The 20000-nt window shown below is 43.5% G+C and overlaps 1 protein-coding gene across 3 annotated transcripts in view; it reads left to right on the plus strand.

Moving 5' to 3' along the window:
• The window catches only part of LOC110531237 (low-density lipoprotein receptor-related protein 1), a 214679-nt gene that overhangs the window by 91440 nt on the left and 103239 nt on the right, over positions 1–20000 (plus strand). For all 3 annotated transcript variants that reach the window (XM_036988705.1, XM_036988706.1, XM_036988707.1), the window contains exons 8-21: positions 4956–5118; positions 6443–6665; positions 6762–6954; positions 7278–7427; positions 7738–7974; positions 8236–8416; positions 8668–8890; positions 9166–9355; positions 9670–9792; positions 10060–10200; positions 12733–12858; positions 15314–15430; positions 18157–18237; positions 18780–18947. In XM_036988705.1, coding sequence (XP_036844600.1) covers positions 4956–5118; positions 6443–6665; positions 6762–6954; positions 7278–7427; positions 7738–7974; positions 8236–8416; positions 8668–8890; positions 9166–9355; positions 9670–9792; positions 10060–10200; positions 12733–12858; positions 15314–15430; positions 18157–18237; positions 18780–18947 — 2316 coding nt within the window. The remainder of the gene's footprint in view (positions 1–4955; positions 5119–6442; positions 6666–6761; positions 6955–7277; positions 7428–7737; positions 7975–8235; positions 8417–8667; positions 8891–9165; positions 9356–9669; positions 9793–10059; positions 10201–12732; positions 12859–15313; positions 15431–18156; positions 18238–18779; positions 18948–20000) is intronic.

Raw genomic sequence — 20000 nt, forward strand, 5'->3', positions numbered from 1 at the left:
TGTTTGTCTACTGTTGTATTTGAGCTATTGCCTGTGTCTTCTGTCTGTGTTGGCCATTTGTCTTACATTGTTTGTTTTTTAATCCCCCGTCCCCACAGAAGGCATTTTTCCTCTTGCCAGGCCCTCATTGTAAATAAGAATTTGTTCTAAATTACCTAGCCTGGTAAAATAAGAGCGGGGCAGGCCTTTTATTTTGAATCTCTGTAGACCAGGGGAATGGGGACACATAAGGCCCAGATGTCTCTGCCCTAGCCGGGTCTCCCACATGTCTGTGCTATCGTGCCATTGGTGTGACAATGACCATAGGAAGACAGCACAAACAGATCTGGGAACAGGCTATCTCTGTGCCACTGTGGAATAGCCCTGTAGCAGCATGGTTTAACATTGTTCAGTCATCCAACCTGGGGTTTGTCTTTGGAAGTGGCCAAACCTACCATGGGACTCACGAAAAATGTCATTTTAAGTCACAGAACCCTGGGACAGGCTATCATTAAGCAATAAGGCCATAGTGGGTGTGGGATATGGCCAATAGGGGCTGCTCTTAGGCAAGACAGGGTGGGATGGGATAGGCTACCTACAGGGGGGTGGGGTGGGACAGGCTACCTACGGGGGGGTGGGATGGGACAGGCTAACTACAGGAGGGTAGGATGGGACAGGCTACCTATAGGAGTGTAGGATGGGATAGGCTACCTACAGGGGGGTGGGATGGGACAGGCTACCTACAGGGGCGTGGGATGGGACAGGCTACCTACAGGGGGTGGGATGGGACAGGCTAACATTTTGTGGTTGGGATGGGACAGGCTAACTACAAGGGGGTGGGATGGGACAGGCTAACTACAGGGGCGTGGGATGGGACAGGCTTCCTATAGGGGGTGGGATGGGACAGGCTAACTACAGGGGGTGGGATGGGACAGGCACACTACAGGGGGGTGGGATGGGACAGGCTAGCTATATGTGGTTGGGATGGGACAGGCTGGCTACAAGTGGGTGGGATTGGACAGGCTACCTACAGGGGGGTGGGATGGGACAGGCTGACTACAAGGTGGTATGGGACAGGCTGACTACAGGGGGGTGGGATGGGACAGGCTGACTACAAGGTGGGATGGGACAGGCTAACTATAGGTGGTTGGGATGGGACAGGCTGACTACAAGGTGGGATGGGACGGGCTAACTATAGGTGGTTGGGATGGGACAGGCAAACTACAAGGGGGTGGGATGGGACAGGCAAACTATAGGGGGGTGGAATGGAACAGGCAAACTACTGGGGGGTGGAATGGGACAGGCTACCTACAGGGGGGTGGGATGGGACAGGCTAGGTCTCTCTGTGGAACTGCCCCTCCACACTCCCTACCCAACCGCCTTCTCACAGATAGACTCTCATTGTCAGAGACTAGCCCTTGCTCTTGTAGTCAGCTGGAAGAAACCAAGAGGGTCGAACCACAGCCTCCAAAATAACACTACTAGCATTTAATTCAAACCCAGCTATTTTTCCTCATTCTGCTGTCAATCTTCTCAGCCAGCCATTTAGCCAGTGAGTCTGGCAGCCAGTCAGCCAGAGAGTCAGGCAGTCAGTCAGTGCTCAGACAGAGCGAGTGTGTGTTGTCAGTCTTTCCCATGGACAAGTGTTACCCTTTCTACACTACCATACCGATTCCAACTGTATTTTGCTGGGCTGTCTCTGATTAACCTTGTCATTTTAAGCACGGTTCCAGCAACTAGCAACCTGCACCGCCTGGCTTAGCTTGGTTCGGCTTGGCTCAACTCAGTTGTGTGAAAAGGGTATACGAATGAGGCAGGGTTGTTAGTCAGGGTTGGGGCATGTCAGGTCACCAAGCAGGCTGTGGGTTGGTGGAGAGGGTTAATCTCTTTCTCTCCCACTGGGTGGGCTGGGCTAATGGGCTGTGTTTGGGTCAGTTCAGCGCCAATATTTTTTCTGTCTGTCTCGCTGTCTCTCTCCTTTTCTCCCTCTCCTCTCCCCTCCCCTCTTTCTCTCAAAGTATGTCACTCCATTCAAGTGGTGGACAACCCTCTAGACTAGCCAATGTAACACCATGACAGGAACTCCTAAATTACAATGCGGCTCTTGTTTAGTCTCCTCTCTCTCTCGCGCTCTCTCTGTCTCTCTTGCTAACACTCTGTCTCTCTCTCTGTCTCTCACTCTAATTCTCTCTCGCTCTCTCTCGCTCTCTCTCTCTGTCTCTAACTCGCTCTCTTTCTCTCTCTCTCTGTCTCTCTCTCTCTCTCACTTTAATTCTCTCTCACTCTCTCTCTCTGTCTCTCTCTAACTCTCTCTCTCTCTCTCTGTCTCTCTCTCTCTCTCTCTCTCTCTCTCTCTCTCTCTCTCTCTCTCTCTCTCTCTCTCTCTCTCTCTCTCTCTTTCAATTCAGCTCAATTCAAGGGGCTTCATTGGCAGGGGAAACGTGTTAACATTGCCAAAACAAGTGAGGTAGAAAATATACAAAAGTGAAATAAACAATAAAAGTTAACAGTAAACATTACAGATACAGAAGTTTTAAAACAACAAAGACATTACAAATGTCATATTACGTATATATACAGTGTTGTAACAATGTACAAATCGTTAAGGGTACACAAGGGAAAATAAATAAGCATAAATATGGGTTGTATTTACAATGGTGTTTGTTCTTCACTGGTTGCCCTTTTCTTGTGGCAACAGGTCACAAATCTTGCTGCTGTCATTGCCATTGTGGTATTTCACCCAGTAGATATGGGAGTTTATCAAAATTGGGTTTGTTTTCAAATTCTTTGTGGATCTGTGTAATCTGAGGGAAATGTGTGTCTCTAATATGGTCATACATTGGGGAGGAGGTTAGGAAGTGCAGCTCAGTTTCCACCTCATTTTGTGGGCAGTGTGCACATAGCCTGTCTTCTCTTGGAAGCCTGGTCTGCCTTCGGCGGCCTTTCTCAATAGCAAGGCTATGCTCACAGAGTCTGTACATAGTCAAAGCTTTCCTTAAGTTTGGGTCAGTCACAGTGGTCAGGTATTCTGCCACTGTGTACTCTCTGTTTAGGGCCAAATAGCATTTTTGCTCTGTTTGCTCAGTTTTTTTGTTAATTCTTTCCGATGTGTCAAGTAATTATCTTTTTGTTTTCTCATGATTTGTTTGGGTCAAATTGTGTTGCTAATTGTGTTGCCTTCTCTCTCGAACTCTCTTGCTCTCCTCTCAATTCTATTCAATTCAATTGAAGGGCTTTATTGGCATGAGAAACATATGTTAACATTGCCAAAGCAAGTGAAGTAGATAATAATTAACGGTAAACATTACACTCACAAAAGTTCCAAAATAATAAAAACATCTCTCTGCCTGTATCACCCAAATACTAACAGTGCTTTGAGAAAGTATTCACCACCCTTGGCATTTTGCCTATTTTGTTGCCTTACAACATGGAATTAAAATATATTTTGAGGGGCTTGTATCATTTCATTTACACAACTTAGAAGATGATAAATATTTTTATTTTTTATTTTTAAACAAACTAGAATAAAAAAAGAAAAAAAGAAAACTTGAGTGTGCATAACTATTCACCCTCCAAAGTCAATACTTTGCAGCACATATAAGCTTGGCACATCTAGCCACTGGGATTTTTGCCCATTCTTCAAGGCAAAACTGATCCAGCTCCTTCAAGTTGGATGGGTTCCGCTGGTGTACAGCAATCTTTAAGTCATACCACAGATTCTCAATTGGATTGAGGTCTGGGCTTTGACTAGGCCATTCCAAGACATTTAAATGTTTCCCCTTAAACCACTTGAGTGTTGCTTTAGCAGTGTGCTTAGTGTCAATGTTCTGATGGAAGGTGAACCTCCGTCCCAGTCTCAAATCTCTGGAACCATCCATGATTCCTTCAATTCCGACCAGTTTCCCACTCCCTGACGATGAAAAACATACCCACAGCATGATGCTGCCACCACCATGCTTCACTGTGGGGATGGTGTTCTCGGGGTGAAGTGAGTTGTTGGGTTAGTGCCAGACATAGCATTTTTCTTGATGGCCAAAAGGTATATTTTAGTCTCATCTGACCAGAGTACCATCTTCCATATGTTTGGGGAGTCCCCCACGTGCCTTTTGGCAAACACGAAACGTGTTTGCTTATTTTTTTCTTTAAGTTATGGCTCTTTTCTGGCCACTCCTCCGTAAAGCCCAGCTCTGTGGAGTGTACGGTTTAAAGTGGTCCTATAGACAGATACTCCAATCTCTGCTGTGGAGCTTTGCATCTCCTTCAGGGTTATCTTTGGTCTCTTTGTTGCCACTCTGATTAATGCCCTTCTTGCCTGGTCCGTGATTTTTGGTGGGCGGCCCTCTCTTGGCAGGTTTGTTGTGGTGCCATATTCTTTCCATTTTTTAATAGTGGATTTAATGGTGCTCCGTGGGATGTTCAAAGTTTCTTATATTTTTTTATAACCCAACCCTGATCTGTACTTCTCCACAACTTTGTCCCTGACCTGTTTGGAGAGCTCATTGGTCTTCATGGTGCTGCTTGCTTGGTGGTGGCCCTTGCTTAGTGGTGTTGCAGATTCTGGGGCCTTTCATAACAGGTGTATATATACCCTGAGATCATGTGACACTTAGATTGCACACATGTGGACTTTATTTAATTAATTAGGTGACTTCTGAAGGTAATTGGTTGCACCAGATCTTATTTAGGGGCTTCACAGCAAAGCATCCCAACCACATATAGGTAGCCTGTCCCATCCCACCCTGTAGTAGTGGCATACATACCACTTTTCCGGTTTTAAAAAAAATAATAATTTTGAAACAAGTAAAAAAATTAAATCTTTCATTTCACCAATTTTGAATATGTTGTGTATGTCCATTACATGAAATCCAAATAAAAATCTATTTAAATTACAGGTTGTAGTGCAACAAAATAGGAAAATGCCAAAGGGGGTGAATACTTTTGCAAGGCACTGTAACCTCTTTTCTGTATCCCACCAGATGTGGAGCAGATGGCTATTGACTGGCTGACAGGAAACTTCTACTTTGAGGACAATGTGGACGATCGTATATTTGTGTGCAATGTCGACGGCCAGACGTGTGTCACTCTGCTGGATCAGGAGCTCTACAACCCTAAAGGCATCGCCCTGGACCCCCTCATGGGGTGAGCACTACCCCGATAACAACCCCAGAGACCCCTAAGAAGTGCCCTGAGATGCTTTCTTGTGTACTTGCCCTTGGTCCTTCTGGTCTGGTGACTGCCCACCCAGCTCTTAGTCAGTCAGTTGACTGCCCACCCAGCCCTTAGTCAGTCAGGTGACTGCCCACCCAGCCCTTCGTTAGTCAGGTGACTGTACACCCAGCCCTTAGTCAGTCAGTTGACTGCCCGACCAGCCCTTAGTCAGTCAGGTGACTGCCCACCCAGCTCTTAGTCAGTCAGGTGACTGCCCACCCAGCTCTTAGTCAGTCAGGTGACTGCCCACCCAGCCCTTCGTCAGTCAGGTGACTGCCCACCCAGCCCTTAGTCAGTCAGGTGACTGCCCACCCAGCCCTTAGTCAGTCAGAACACTTCCTCCTCTAAGACATACACACACATGCAACATGCATGATCACTTACCCTTGTTGATGCTGGCACGTCAAAATGGTTTGGTGCATCTTGAATGTGAGGGGTCAAATATAAATTGAAGAAGTACATTATAATGCGGTCAGTCCTCCCTTTCCTCAATTTAATATCCCCACACACTCCTCTACCTCCCTTTGCTCCTCTACCTCCCTTTGCTCCTCTCCCTCCCTTTGCTTTTCTACCTCCCCTCGCTCCTCTACCTCCCATCGCTCCTCTACTTCCCTTTGCTCCTCTACCTCCCGTCGCTCCTCTACCTCCCTTTGCTCCTCTACCTCCCTTTGCTCCTCTACCTCCCGTCGCTCCTCTACCTCCCATCACTCCTCTACCTCCCCTCGCTCCTCTACCTCGCATCGCTCCTCTACCTCCCTTTGCTTTTCTACCTCCCATCGCTCCTCTACCTCCCATCGCTCCTCTACCTCCCCTCGCTCCTCTACCTCCCCTCGCTCCTCTACCTCCCCTCGCTCCTCTACCTCCCATCGCTCCTCTACCTCCCCTTGCTCCTCTACCTCCCTTCTCCTCTACCTCCCTTCGCTCCTCTACCTCCCCTTGCTCCTCTACCTCCCCTTCCTCCTCTACCTCCCCTTACTCCTCTACCTCCCCTCACTCCTCTACCTCCCCTCGCTCCTCTACCTCCCCTCGCTCCTCTACCTCCCCTTGCTCCTCTACCTCCCCTCTCTCCTCTACCTCCCCTTACTCTTCTACCTCCCTTCGCTCCTCTACCTCCCCTTGCTCCTCTACCTCCCCTCGCTCCTCTACCTCCCTTCGCTCCTCTACCTCCCTTCGCTCCTCTACCTCCCCTTGCTCCTCTACCTCCCCTCGCTCCTCTACCTCCCCTCGCTCCTCTACCTCTCCTCGCTCCCTACAGGAAGGTATTCTTCACGGACTATGGTCAAACTCCCAAGGTGGAGCGTTGTGACATGGACGGTCAGAACCGGACCAAGCTGGTGGATAGTAAGATCGTGTTCCCCCACGGTATCACCCTGGACCTGGTCAACAGGCTGGTCTACTGGGCTGATGCCTACCTGGACTATGTAGAGGTGGTGGACTACGAAGGCAAGAACAGACACACCATCATACAGGGCCTGCTGGTGAGGACACACACACACGCACATACACACATACACACATACACAATACACATATAGACACCAACTCGTACTGTGTTTCTGTTGTTAATCTGTTAGATTGAACACCTTTATGGGCTGACGGTGTTTGAGAACTACCTGTACGCCACCAACTCAGACGAAGGCAACCTAAACCCCGCTAAGACCAGTGTGATCCGGATCAACCGTTTCAACTCCTCTGACTACACAGTGGTTACCAGGGTGGACCGCGGCGCCGCCCTGCACGTGTACCATCAGAGACGCCAACCCCCAGGTAGGTTCACACCCACAAACCCCCATGCATGTATCCAGAACAGCTGCTGTAGGAATGGGACAATCTTTGCCATGAAGTTTGGAACGTAGTGTGCACAGGTTTTTGTTCCAGCCCTGCATGTGTACCACCAGACACGCCAACCTCCATGTAGGTACAGGCCTAGGGCAGCAAAATTATGGTACCGTTTTCCTGAAATCCTGGTTGGAGGAGTCCAGAAGAGTATCTATCTGTCTGTATCTAGTTGTAGCCATGTTGGTGCCTAGTGCTGATCATTCGCTTCTGACCACTGCCCCCTGACCCCTCTCTTGTCCGCTGGTGCCCAGTGAGAGAGAAGAGTCATGCGTGTGCCCCGGACCAGTTTAAGAAGCCAGGAGGCTGCTCAGACCTCTGTCTGCTGGGGAACAGCCACAAGACCTGGACCTGCCGCTGTCGCTCTGGATTCAGCCTGGGCAGCGATGGGAAGTCCTGCAAGAGTGAGTACTTTCTAAGTTTTAATTGAATTGAATTGAATTGAATGCCATACACTGAGCATAGCATGGAAATCACACACAACAGCACATCTCAGCTCAGCATTGAACTCCATACAGAACAGACCTGCAATTTATGTAGTAGCAATATGAGTTGAATATAATTTCTCGAAGCAAAAAAATTACCATTTACATAACCACGACATACTCTTTGGACAGAAAAGGTCTCGTTGTTGTGTTTCTCCAATCTTGTAACTAACCGTTCAGCAATGTTCCCATGACAATGATGGAATGTTTTCTGATGTTCCCTCTGCAGAACCTGAACACGAGTTGTTCCTGGTGTACGGTAAGGGCCGCCCTGGCATCATCCGTGGCATGGACATGAATGCCAAGGTCCCAGACGAGTACATGATCCCCATTGAGAACCTGATGAACCCGAGGGCGCTGGACTTCCACGCCGAGAGCGAATTTGTCTACTTCGCTGACGCCGTGAGTTATATAATTGGACGGCAGAAGATAGACGGCACCGAGAGAGACACCATCCTGAAGGATGGTGAGGACTGATCTGGTACCATAGTGTTTCACATGAAATGCATTACAACAACCCTCTGTTCCACCCTATTACAAAATCAAATCGCAATTCATATAGAACTGTGATGCGTATAGAATCACGAGATGTATCAGATAGCTACCTAGGAATTGTGATACAAAGGTCCCTGCCAATACCAAGCCCTAGTAGAAAGTCACTCTCGCTCTCTCCCTCTCTCTATCCCTCTATCCTTCTGTCCCTTCCTCCCTTCTTTCCTTCCCTCAGGCATCCACACCGTGGAGGGGATAGCGGTAGACTGGATGGCAGGTAACCTATACTGGACAGACGACGGGCCCATGAAGACCATCAGTGTGGCCAGGTTGGAGAAGGCCTCTCAGACACGCAAGACCCTCATTGAGGGCAAGATGACCCACCCTCGCGCCATCGTCGTGGACCCCCAGCACGGGTCAGACATTATGCCCTCCTTATGTTCTATTGCTTTAGTATCCATCTCACACAGAGACATCACCCTATGAGAATGTATTGTAATATTTCTGTACATTTCCCCAAATTCCTAGGTTTTTCAGAAATGCTTGTTGGATGATTCCTGGGGGAACACTTTTTGGGGGATTTCTGGAAAACCTGTGAATTTCAGGAAAGTTACTTGAAGTTTGCAAACATAGTAATGCTCTAACAGAACGTGTGATTGTGTTCCAGGTGGATGTACTGGACAGACTGGGAGGAGGACCCCAAGAAGACTAACCGAGGGAAGATCAAGAAGGCGTGGATGGACGGTTCGCATGACCAGGTCCTGCTGACCAGTAAGACAGTGCTGTGGCCCAACGGCCTGAGTCTGGACATCCCGCAGGGCGTCCTATACTGGGTGGATGCATACTACGACCGCATCGAGATGGTTTACCTTAACACCACAGAGCGCAAGGTCAGTTAGACTGCTTACTAAGCCTAGACCTAACCCTAATGATCACACATGTACAAATCTCCCCACCAGAGACCGAGGTTCAATCCCCACATCCACACTCCTACTGTTTTTCCCACCTGCCTATATCCCATCTGATTGCCAAACTGTCTAAATCAAGTGTCAGCAAATACTCCCAAAATGTATATATAAAAAGAGGCTTCTATGGTTTTGACCTTCACCATGACCAGGGGTCATGATCTGTGTTGTATGATCATTTTCTCTCTCTCATTGGTCAGATGGTGTATGAGGGAAATGAGCTGAACCACGCCTTCGGCCTGTGTCACTACAAGCACTTCCTGTTTTGGAACGAGTACCGCGGCGGCAGCATCTTCAAACTGGACACCACCACCAGCACTGTCACCCTGCTCCGAAATGAACGACCACCCCTCTTCGAGATCCGCGTGTATGATGCTCACCAGCAGCAAGGTAACTTTAATGGAAAGTACTATATGGATAATGCTAGGTAACTCTATAGGTAACACTAGGTAACACTATATGGGTAACACTAGGTAACACTATACAAGACAGTGAACAAGCAAGTCATAAAGTGTCATCATAACACATGCCAAAACTTCTTGTCAAATTTCGTAAAAGGTTATAATATGTCAGTGATTTAGCTAGCCTAGATGTGAATGAATGAATGCATGAATAAATGAATACTTTAATGGCCCAAATAGGAAATGAGCTTGGTAACAATGCTAACGGCCCTGTCTGCCTGTCTTCTGTTGGTGTTTCAATAGGCACCAACCTGTGTCGTGTGAAAAACGGTGGCTGCAGCAGTCTGTGTCTGGCTATCCCTGATGGCAGGTCCTGTGGCTGTGCTGACGACCAGATACTGGATGACGACAATGTCACCTGTAAAGGTATGCATTGGGATGGTCTCAATTAGAATATGTTAAAATATTATTTGATCTGGGATGCTGTATGGAATGTCCATGTTTAAGCTGGTGAGTGGAGAAACGAATGTCTCAGACCTGCTTTCTTCAGCTGAATTGGTTCTAATAGCCCTCATAAGTAGATAAATGCATCCCATATTTCCCAAATATGAACAGCTGACATTAAGAGACGTTGCTCTACTAGAGTGTCCGTAACAGTCTTCTCCTTTCCTCATTCTCTCTATCTCTCCCTAGCCAACCCCACCTACATCCCTCCTCCTCAGTGTCAGCCCGGAGAGTTTGCCTGTAAGAACAACCGCTGTATCCAGGAGCGATGGAAGTGTGACGGTGACAACGACTGTTTGGACAACAGCGACGAGGCACCTGAGCTCTGCCGTGAGTAGTGTCACGCCGCCACTCCTTCGCCGTGGTTACTGAGCAACACACACACACACAACAACAACATCAACAACAATAACATCAATGCATGACATGCACAGTTAATAATCATGAGCTGAGTAGGAGCAGCAGCAGAGCATAAGCTTTGTTTAAAGCTGATCCAGCACTAATACTACCTCTTCTTTGAAACATGCATCAATTGAATATTAAATATCTATTGACTGTTAAATAGGCCCATAGTTTCTCCATATAACTCTCTCTTCATGCGACAATTAGTAAAACTAGGATTTCTCTGTGTATACATGAAAGTTCCACTTCCAGTGCATGACAGAGCAGTCGGAGCAGCAGAACCTCCATCATCCTAAAACATAATGTGCTTATAGATGTGTAATGTCAGCTTTATGAACTTACAGTTATTGAAAATCCCCTTATATTAGGCCAGTTATAGGAGACTCCTTTGTGACACGGTCCCTCTTGTAGAGAAACTGTAAAAACATGTTCTAATTCTATTGATCTTACATTCTAATTCTAAAGATCTTATATTCTAATTCTAATGTTCTAATTCTATTGATCTTACATTCTAATTATAATGTTCTAATTCTAAAGATCTTATGTTCTAATTCTAATGTTCTAATTATATTTATCTTACATTCTAATTGTATTGATCTATCATTCTAATTCTAATGTTCTAATTCTATTGATCTTACATTCTATTTTTAATGTTCTAATTCTATTGATCTAACATTCTAATTCTAAAGATCTTACGTTCTAATTCTAATGTTCTAATTCTATTGATCTTACATTCAAATTCTAATGTTCTAATTCTATTGATCTAACATTCTAATTCTAATGTTCTAATTCTATTGATCTAACATTCTAATTATAATGTTCTAATTCTATTGATCTAACATTCTAATTCTAATGTTCTAATTGTATTGATCTAACATTCTAATTCTAATGTTCTAATTCTATTGATCTAACATTCTAATTATAATGTTCTAATTCTATTGATTTAACATTCTAATTATAATGTTTTAATTCAATTGAACTTTAACTCTTATACTAAGATTCTAATTCTATTGATCTAACATTCTAATTGTAATGTTCAAATTCTATTGATTTAACATTCTAATTCTAATGTTCTAATTCTGTTGATCTAACATTCTAATTCTAATGTTCTAATTCTATTGATCTTACATTCTAATTCTATTGATCTTACATTCTAATTCTAATGTTCTAATTCTATTGATCTTACATTCTAATTGTATTGATCTAACATTCTAATTATAATGTTATAATTCTATTGATCTTACATTTTAATTCAGTTGATCTTACATTCTTATTTTATTGATCTTACATTCTAATTCTGTTGTTTTTACATTCTAATTCTTACATTCTAATTCTATTGATCTTACATTCTAATTCTAATGTTCTGATTCTATTGTTCTAATTGTATTGATCTAACATTCTCATTCTAATGTTCTAATTCTATTGATCTTACATTCTATTTCTAATGTTCTAATTCCATTGATCTAACATTTTAATTCTAATGTTTTAATTAAATTGAACTTTAACTCCAATTCTAATGTTCTAATTTGATTGAGCTTACCTTCTTATTCTAATCTTCTAATTGTATTGATCTAACATTCTAATTGTAATGTTCTAATTCTATTGATCTAACATTCTAATTCTAATGTTCTAATTCTAAACATCTTACATTCTAATTCTAATGTTGTAATTCTATTGATCTTACATTCTAATTCTAATGTTCTAATTCTATTGATCTAATATTCTAATTCTAATGTTCTAATTCTATTGATCTAACATTCTAATTCTAATGTTCTAATTCTATTGATCTTACATTCTAATTCTATTGATCTAATATTCTAATTCTAATGTTCTAATTCTATTGATCTAACATTCTAATTCTAATGTTCTAATTCTAAACATCTTACATTCTAATTCTAATGTTCTAATTCTATTGATCTTACATTCTAATTCTAACATTCTAATTCTATTGATCTTACATTTTAATTCTGTTGATCTTACATTCTTATTCGATTGATCTTACATTTTAATTCTGTTGATCTTACATTCTTATTCGATTGATCTTACATTCTAATTCTAATGTTCTAATTCTATTGATCTTACATTTTAATTCTGTTGATCTTACATTCTTATTCGATTGATCTTACATTTTAATTCTGTTGATCTTACATTCTTATTCGATTGATCTTACATTCTAATTCTAATGTTCTAATTCTATTGATCTTACATTTTAATTCTGTTGATCTTACATTCTTATTCGATTGATCTTACATTTTAATTCTGTTGATCTTACATTCTTATTCGATTGATCTTACATTCTAATTCTATTGATCTTACATTCTAATTCTGTTGATCTTACATTCTAATTCTAACATTCTATTTCTATTGATCTTACATTCTTATTCTAATGTTTTATTTCTATTGATCTTACATTCTAATTCTAACATTCTAATCCTACTGTCTTTCTTTTCTTTCCTCCAGACCTGCACACGTGTCCATCGGACCGGTTCAAGTGCCAGAATAACCGTTGTATCCCCCTGCGCTGGCTCTGTGATGGGGACAATGACTGTGGAAACGATGAGGATGAGTCCAATACTACCTGCTCAGGTACACAAAATTAACATAATGTGTAATTTAGCCCATTGAACACAAAAACTATGGTCGGATGCCTACTTCACCCATATTTTCTATTATTTTTGCACAAAACAGTAGTGTGTAGTTCCAGTAGTTAGCTACACCGCTACATGGTAAAACAGTAGTGTGTAGTTCCAGTAGTTAGCTACACCGCTACATGGTAAAACAGTAGTGTGTAGTTCCTGTAGTTAGCTACACCGCTACATGGTAAAACAGTAGTGTGTAGTTCCAGTAGTTAGCTACACCGCTACATGGTAAAACAGTAGTGTGTAGTTCCAGTAGTTAGCTACACCGCTACATGGTAAAACAGTAGTGTGTAGTTCCAGTAGTTAGCTACACCGCTACATGGTAAAACAGTAGTGTGTCGTTCCAGTAGTTAGCTACACCGCTACATGGTAAAACAGTAGTGTGTAGTTCCAGTAGTTAGCTACACCGCTACATGGTAAAACAGTGGTGTGTAGTTCCTGTAGTTAGCTACACCGCTACATGGTAAAACAGTAGTGTGTAGTTCCTGTAGTTAGCTACACCGCTACATGGCAAAAAAGTCATTAACTACTGGAAACACTACCAATATTGAAATTTTAACTACCACCAAGCTACTGCAAATTGTACAGTGCCTTGCGAAAGTATTCGGCCCCCTTGAACTTTGCGACCTTTTGCCACATTTCAGGCTTCAAACATAAAGATATAAAACTGTATTTTTTTGTGAAGAATCAACAACAAGTGGGACACAATAATGAAGTGGAACGACATTTATTGGATATTTAAAACTTTTTTAACAAATCAAAAACTGAAAAATTGGGCGTGCAAAATTATTCAGCCCCCTTAAGTTAATACTTTGTAGAGCCACCTTTTGCTGCGATTACAGCTGTAAGTCGCTTGGGGTATGTCTCTATCAGTTTTGCACATCGAGAGACTGAAATGTTTTCCCATTACTCCTTGCAAAACAGCTCGAGCTCAGTGAGGTTGGATGGAGAGCATTTGTGAACAGCAGTTTTCAGTTCTTTCCACAGATTCTCGATTGGATTCAGGTCCGGACTTTGACTTGGCCATTCTAACACCTGGATATGTTCATTTTTGAACCATTCCATTGTAGATTTTGCTTTATGTTTTGGATCATTGTCTTGTTGGAAGACAAATCTCTGTCCCAGTCTCAGGTCTTTTGCAGACTCCATCAGGTTTTCTTCCAGAATGGTCCTATATTTGGCTCCATCCATCTTCCCATCAATTTTAACCATCTTCCCTGTCCCTGCTGAAGAAAAGCAGGCCCAAACCATGATGCTGCCACCACCATGTTTGACAGTGGGGATGGTGTGTTCAGAGTGATGAGCTGTGTTGCTTTTACGCCAAACATAACGTTTTGCATTGTTGCCAAAAAGTTCAATTTTGGTTTCATCTGACCAGAGCACCTTCTTCCACATGTTTGGTGTGTCTCCCAGGTGGCTTGTGGCAAACTTTAAACAACACTTTTTATGGATATCTTTAAGAAATGGCTTTCTTCTTGCCACTCTTCCATAAAGGCCAGATTTGTGCAATATACGACTGATTGTTGTCCTATGGACAGAGTCTCCCACCTCAGCTGTAGATCTCTGCAGTTCATCCAGAGTGATCATGGGCCTCTTGGCTGCATCTCTGATCAGTCTTCTCCTTGTATGAGCTGAAAGTTTAGAGGGACGACCAGGTCTTGGTAGATTTGCAGTGGTCTGATACTCCTTCCATTTCAATATTATCGCTTGCACAGTGCTCCTTGGGATGTTTAAAGCTTGGGAAATATTTTTGTATCCAAATCCGGCTTTAAACTTCTTCACAACAGTATCTCAGACCTGCCTGGTGTGTTCCTTGTTCTTCATGATGCTCTCTGCGCTTTTAACGGACCTCTGAGACTATCACAGTGCAGGTGCATTAATACGGAGACTTGATTACACACAGGTGGATTGTATTTATCATCATTAGTCATTTAGGTCAACATTGGATCATTCAGAGATCCTCACTGAACTTCTGGAGAGAGTTTGCTGCACTGAAAGTAAAGGGGCTGAATAATTTTGCACGCCCAATTTTTCAGTTTTTGATTTGTTAAAAAAGTTTGAAATATCCAATAAATGTCGTTCCACTTCATGATTGTGTCCCACTTGTTGTTGATTCTTCACAAAAAAATACAGTTTTATATCTTTATGTTTGAAGCCTGAAATGTGGCAAAAGGTCGCAAAGTTCAAGGGGGCCGAATACTTTCGCAAGGCACTGTAGTTACATTATTGTTGAACTGCATGTAGTTAACTACTCCTCAACACTGCACACACACACACACACACACACACACACACACACACACACACACACACACACACACACACACACACACACACACACACACACACACACACACCTTTCCCATCTCTCTATAATGCTATTATCTTCCACCCCTTTCAAGCTCGTACGTGCCCACCCAACCAGTATGCGTGTGCCAGTGGGCGCTGCATCCCCACTTCCTGGACATGTGACCTGGATGATGACTGTGGGGACCGTTCTGACGAGCCGGACTCCTGTGGTGGGTCCTTATCTCATCACACATCACCTCTGTAGCATTCTATATTTTGCTCGTTTGGTGTTTCGTTGGAAATTCTTCTCACTATACCTGAAGATTGATCACCAGATGTATTTATGCTTTAGCCCAGTGGTACTCATTGCGCGACCGCAGGAACTCTTGCGGCTCGCTGTGATTTTCCATTCATAATACATAGCAATGATACAATTTCAATTCAATGTGTTTAATGCTGGCCTGAATCATTTCATTGAATTTGTCTGGGCGGCAGATAGATAGCAGTAGAGCGCAGCTGTTAAACAGAAAAGCCAAAATAAAACGTTTGCCGAAATAGAATGCAACTGTTCAGCTACAGCGACAGATACATATCAGTTTGCTACTAGCTAATTTTACAGTCTGGTCGACATGGGACGATTTATTGTAAAAAATAAAAATAAATCTATTGACAATGAAAACGAGGGGGAAAAGCTGGAGAACAACGTGACAGCTATGAACAAACAACCACTGGACAACGAGACAGCTATGAACAAACTACCACTGGACAACGTGACAGCTATGAACAAACAACCACTGGAGAACCAAGAAAACCAGGAAGATGGCGGCAGGGAAATGCAGCTAGATAACGTAGCAAACATGGTTCTGGTGGCTAGAGAAGGATACGGTCAATTCAAGAAGAACACAGAAAGTTCCAAGAGAAATGGACAGACAAGTCTTTTTTGGTACTGCGTGATGGGACAAGCTCACTTTGTTTTATTTGACAGAAGGCAGTCAATTGTTTTCAACGAGCAAATTTAGAGTGACATTTCCAGTCACACCATGTCCACTTTGACAAAACATATCCGTCACAAAGCAAAATCAGAAACAACCAAATAGAGCAACTCAAAGGACAGCTCAAAGGACAACAACAAATGGTAGACAGATCTAGCACTGCTGCAGAGAAGACGACAGAGGCAACATATGAGATTGCATGGATACTTGCGAGAAACAAGGCCTTCACTGACGCGAAGATTGTCAAATAATGTTTTTTGGCCTCAGCCGAAATATTGTATGCTATTTTAAAACCTCAACGGGATCGGTGACCCCCCCCTATGGGACAGTTGAGCTAACGTGCACTAATGTGATTAGCATGAGGTTATAAGCAACAAGAACATTTCCCAGGACATAGACATATCTGATATGGGCAGAATGCTTAGATTCTTGTTAATCTAACTGCACTATCCAATTTACAGTAGCTATTACAGTGAAACAATACCATGCTATTGTTTGAGGAGAGTGCACAGTTATGAACTTGAAAATGTGTCAATAAACCAATTAGGCACATTTGGGCAGACTTGATACAACATTTTGAACAGAAATGCAATAGTTCATTGGATCAGTCTAAAACGTTGCACATATACTGCTGACATCTAGTGGCCAACATCTAAATTGCGCCTAAACTGGAATAATACATTGTGGCCTTTCTCTAGCAATTGAAAGATGATTTAAAAAATACAACTTTACCAGATCTAATGTGATATTCTCCTACATTAATTTCACATTTACACAAACTTCAAAAATGTTTCCTTTCAAATAGTATCAAGAATATGCATATCCTTGCTTCAGGGCCTGAGCTTCAGGCAGTTAGATTTGGGTATGTCATTTAAGGCCAAAATGGAGAAAAAAAGGGTCCGATCCTAAAGCAAATTAAGGGACTGCAACTCTCAGACTCGACCATAACAAGACTCATAGAAGAGATTGACGAGGACATCGGTAAGCAACTGATTACTGTCATATCCGTGTTTCAGTATTCCGCTTGATGAACTCACTGATGTAAGTGACATTTCCCAATTATGTGTTTTGGTCTGCTACCCTCAAAACGAGACATTCATAGAGGAACGTTTATGTTTACCGACCCTTCAGGGACAAACATGAGAGGATATTCTGAAAGCCCTTGTTACATTTTTTGCTGATAATAATATTGACTGGGCAAATTTGGCATTCGTGTGCACTGACGGCGCCCAAAAACATGCGAGTGAAGGAGAAGGGACTCAAAGGCCTGATGAGAAAGAGAGGTTATTCCCTTTCTTACGCTTTATTGTATCATTCGGGAAGCACTTGTGGCTAAACTCAGACTGTGACTTACAGAATGTGATGCAGCAAGTCGTGCGAGTGGTGAACATTATAATTGGGAGTGAACTGAATCACAGCAATTCTGCGAGATATTGGAGGAATACCAAACAGAATACGACGACTTGATATTTCACAAGGAGGTGAGATGGCTGTCTCGTGGCAGAGTTTTGGAAAGATTTCTCTCTCTCCTCCATCAAACCCGTGAATTTGTTGCAAGCAAGGGGAGAGAGGAGCCAGAGCTGGATGATCCACAGTGGATATTAAGGCTGTTTTAACAGACATCACCTGCCACCTGAACCCGGTGAATCTCCAGCTCCAAGGGAAAGTTAAAACTCCGGGAAAATGCTGCGTGTGGTCACAGCATTTCAAAATAAAATCACTGCACTGTTCATACCTGACAGACAGTTTGTTAATTTCCTAAAACTCAGAGCAGTCACCACATCCAACCCAGACATACTGCAACATTTTAGCTATGATGCATTTGTGCGTGTGTTGGAAAACCCCATTTGGGGTTTTAGACACTTCCACTACTTAGTTTCAAGTGGGCCAAGAGAGGTCTGTTTGTTGCTCATGATGGTGTTTCTAGGACGCCATTTTGAAAGGTTCCCTCTCTCCTCTCCCAGCCTACCCCACCTGCTTCCCCCTCACCCAGTTCACCTGTGCCAACGGACGTTGCATCAACGTCAACTGGCGCTGTGATAACGGTGAGCATTATTTATTTATATTTTTTATTTAACTAGGCATTATGTCTCCTTCAAGTATTGTAAGTATTAGCATTCCTAAGCATTTATAACCTGTAACCTATAAATGTATTAAGCATTTATAAGCGTTTATAATGGATTATTCATGAAAGTTCTTAATAAATGTTACCTGTGTGTGTATGTGTGCGCCTGCCTTGTCTGTCTCTCTCTGTCTCTCTGTCTTTCTCTCTCTCTCTCTCTCTCTCTCTCTCTCTCTCTCTCTCTCTCTCTCTGTCTTTCTTTCTCTCTTTCTCATTATGTCTCTCTCTCTCTCTTTCTGTCTCCCTCTCGCTCTCTCTCTGTCTTTCTCTCTCTCTCTCGCTCTCTCTCTCTCTCGCTCTCTCTCTCTCTCTCTCGCTCTCTCTCTCTCTGTCTGTCTCTCTCTCTGTCTTTCTCTCTCTCTCTCTGTCTCCCTGTGACTCTCTCTCTCTCTCTCTCTCTCTCTCTCTCTCTCTCTCTCTCTCTCTCTCTCTCTCTCTCTCTCTCTCTCTCGTGTGTGTGTTCAGACAACGACTGTGGTGACAACAGTGATGAGGCTGGCTGCAGCCACTCCTGCTCCAGTGTTCAGTTTAAGTGTAACAGCGGCCGCTGCATCCCTGAGTACTGGACCTGTGACGGGGACAATGACTGTGGAGACTACAGCGACGAGACCCACGCCAACTGTACCAACCAGGGTGAGCGCTGATACTGGTACTGCCACCTCAGAGCGGATGTTTGTGATCTAAAAAGAATATGGACTAGTATTGTTCTTTACTGTGCCACCCATATGGCGCTGATGGAGAGCACCGTACTCTCCTTTATAGTACACACGGCAGGACGTTGAGCTCATTCATGATTCTCCCAGTCTGCGTTGCAGATGGTATTGCTCTTCATATGAAGGAGGGTATACAGTATATTTGTCCTTTTTTAGTATACTAGTATACTATCACCACATTAAATGCCTGTAACATATGTCAGGTTGTGTATATGTCATTCCACAAACTGCTGGAGTTTGTAGAATGAATGTTTGTTAGAATTTTGAAAGGCTCAGTGTTCTGCTGGCTATGCTTTCTGTAATGTCTGCATGTCTCAGCCTGCCCCATCGCCCCAGGACATCACTTTAAACTAATCCTTAATGTTGCTGCTCTCAGGGATATGTTAGCTGAGCTTTCAGACAGATCTCAAACAAAACTCTTCAGTATGGCTTGCTGAAATCATGCAGTTGCATTGTTTAATATGATAGCTGGTCACATCCAACTTCCCTTCATTTTAGATACCGAAAAGAAAGTGAAGTCAGCTGAAGTCTAAACAATGGCTGGAGTTGAAAGAGCTGGCCAGGGGTGGTAAAGGCTGGAGTTGAAAGAGCTGGCCAGGGGTGGTAAAGGCTGGAGTTGAAAGAGCTGGCCAGGGGTAGTAAAGGCTGGAGTTGAAAGAGCTGGCCAGGGGTTGTAAAGGCTGGAGTTGAAAGAGCTGGCCAGGGGTGGTAAAGGCTGGAGTTGAAAGAGCTGGCCAGGGGTGGTAAAGGCTGGAGTTGAAAGAGCTGGCCAGGGGTGGTAAAGGCTGGAGTTGAAAGAGCTGGCCAGGGGTGGTAAAGGCTGGAGTTGAAAGAGCTGGCCAGGGGTGGTAAAGGCTGGAGTTGAAAGAGCTGGCCAGGGGTGGTAAAGGCTGGAGTTGAAAGAGCTGGCCAGGGGTGGTAAAGGCTGGAGTTGAAAGAGCTGGCCAGGGGTGGTAAATGCTGGAGTTGAAAG

Source organism: Oncorhynchus mykiss, chromosome 9, assembly GCF_013265735.2.
Source record: "Oncorhynchus mykiss isolate Arlee chromosome 9, USDA_OmykA_1.1, whole genome shotgun sequence".
NCBI lineage: Eukaryota > Metazoa > Chordata > Actinopteri > Salmoniformes > Salmonidae > Oncorhynchus > Oncorhynchus mykiss.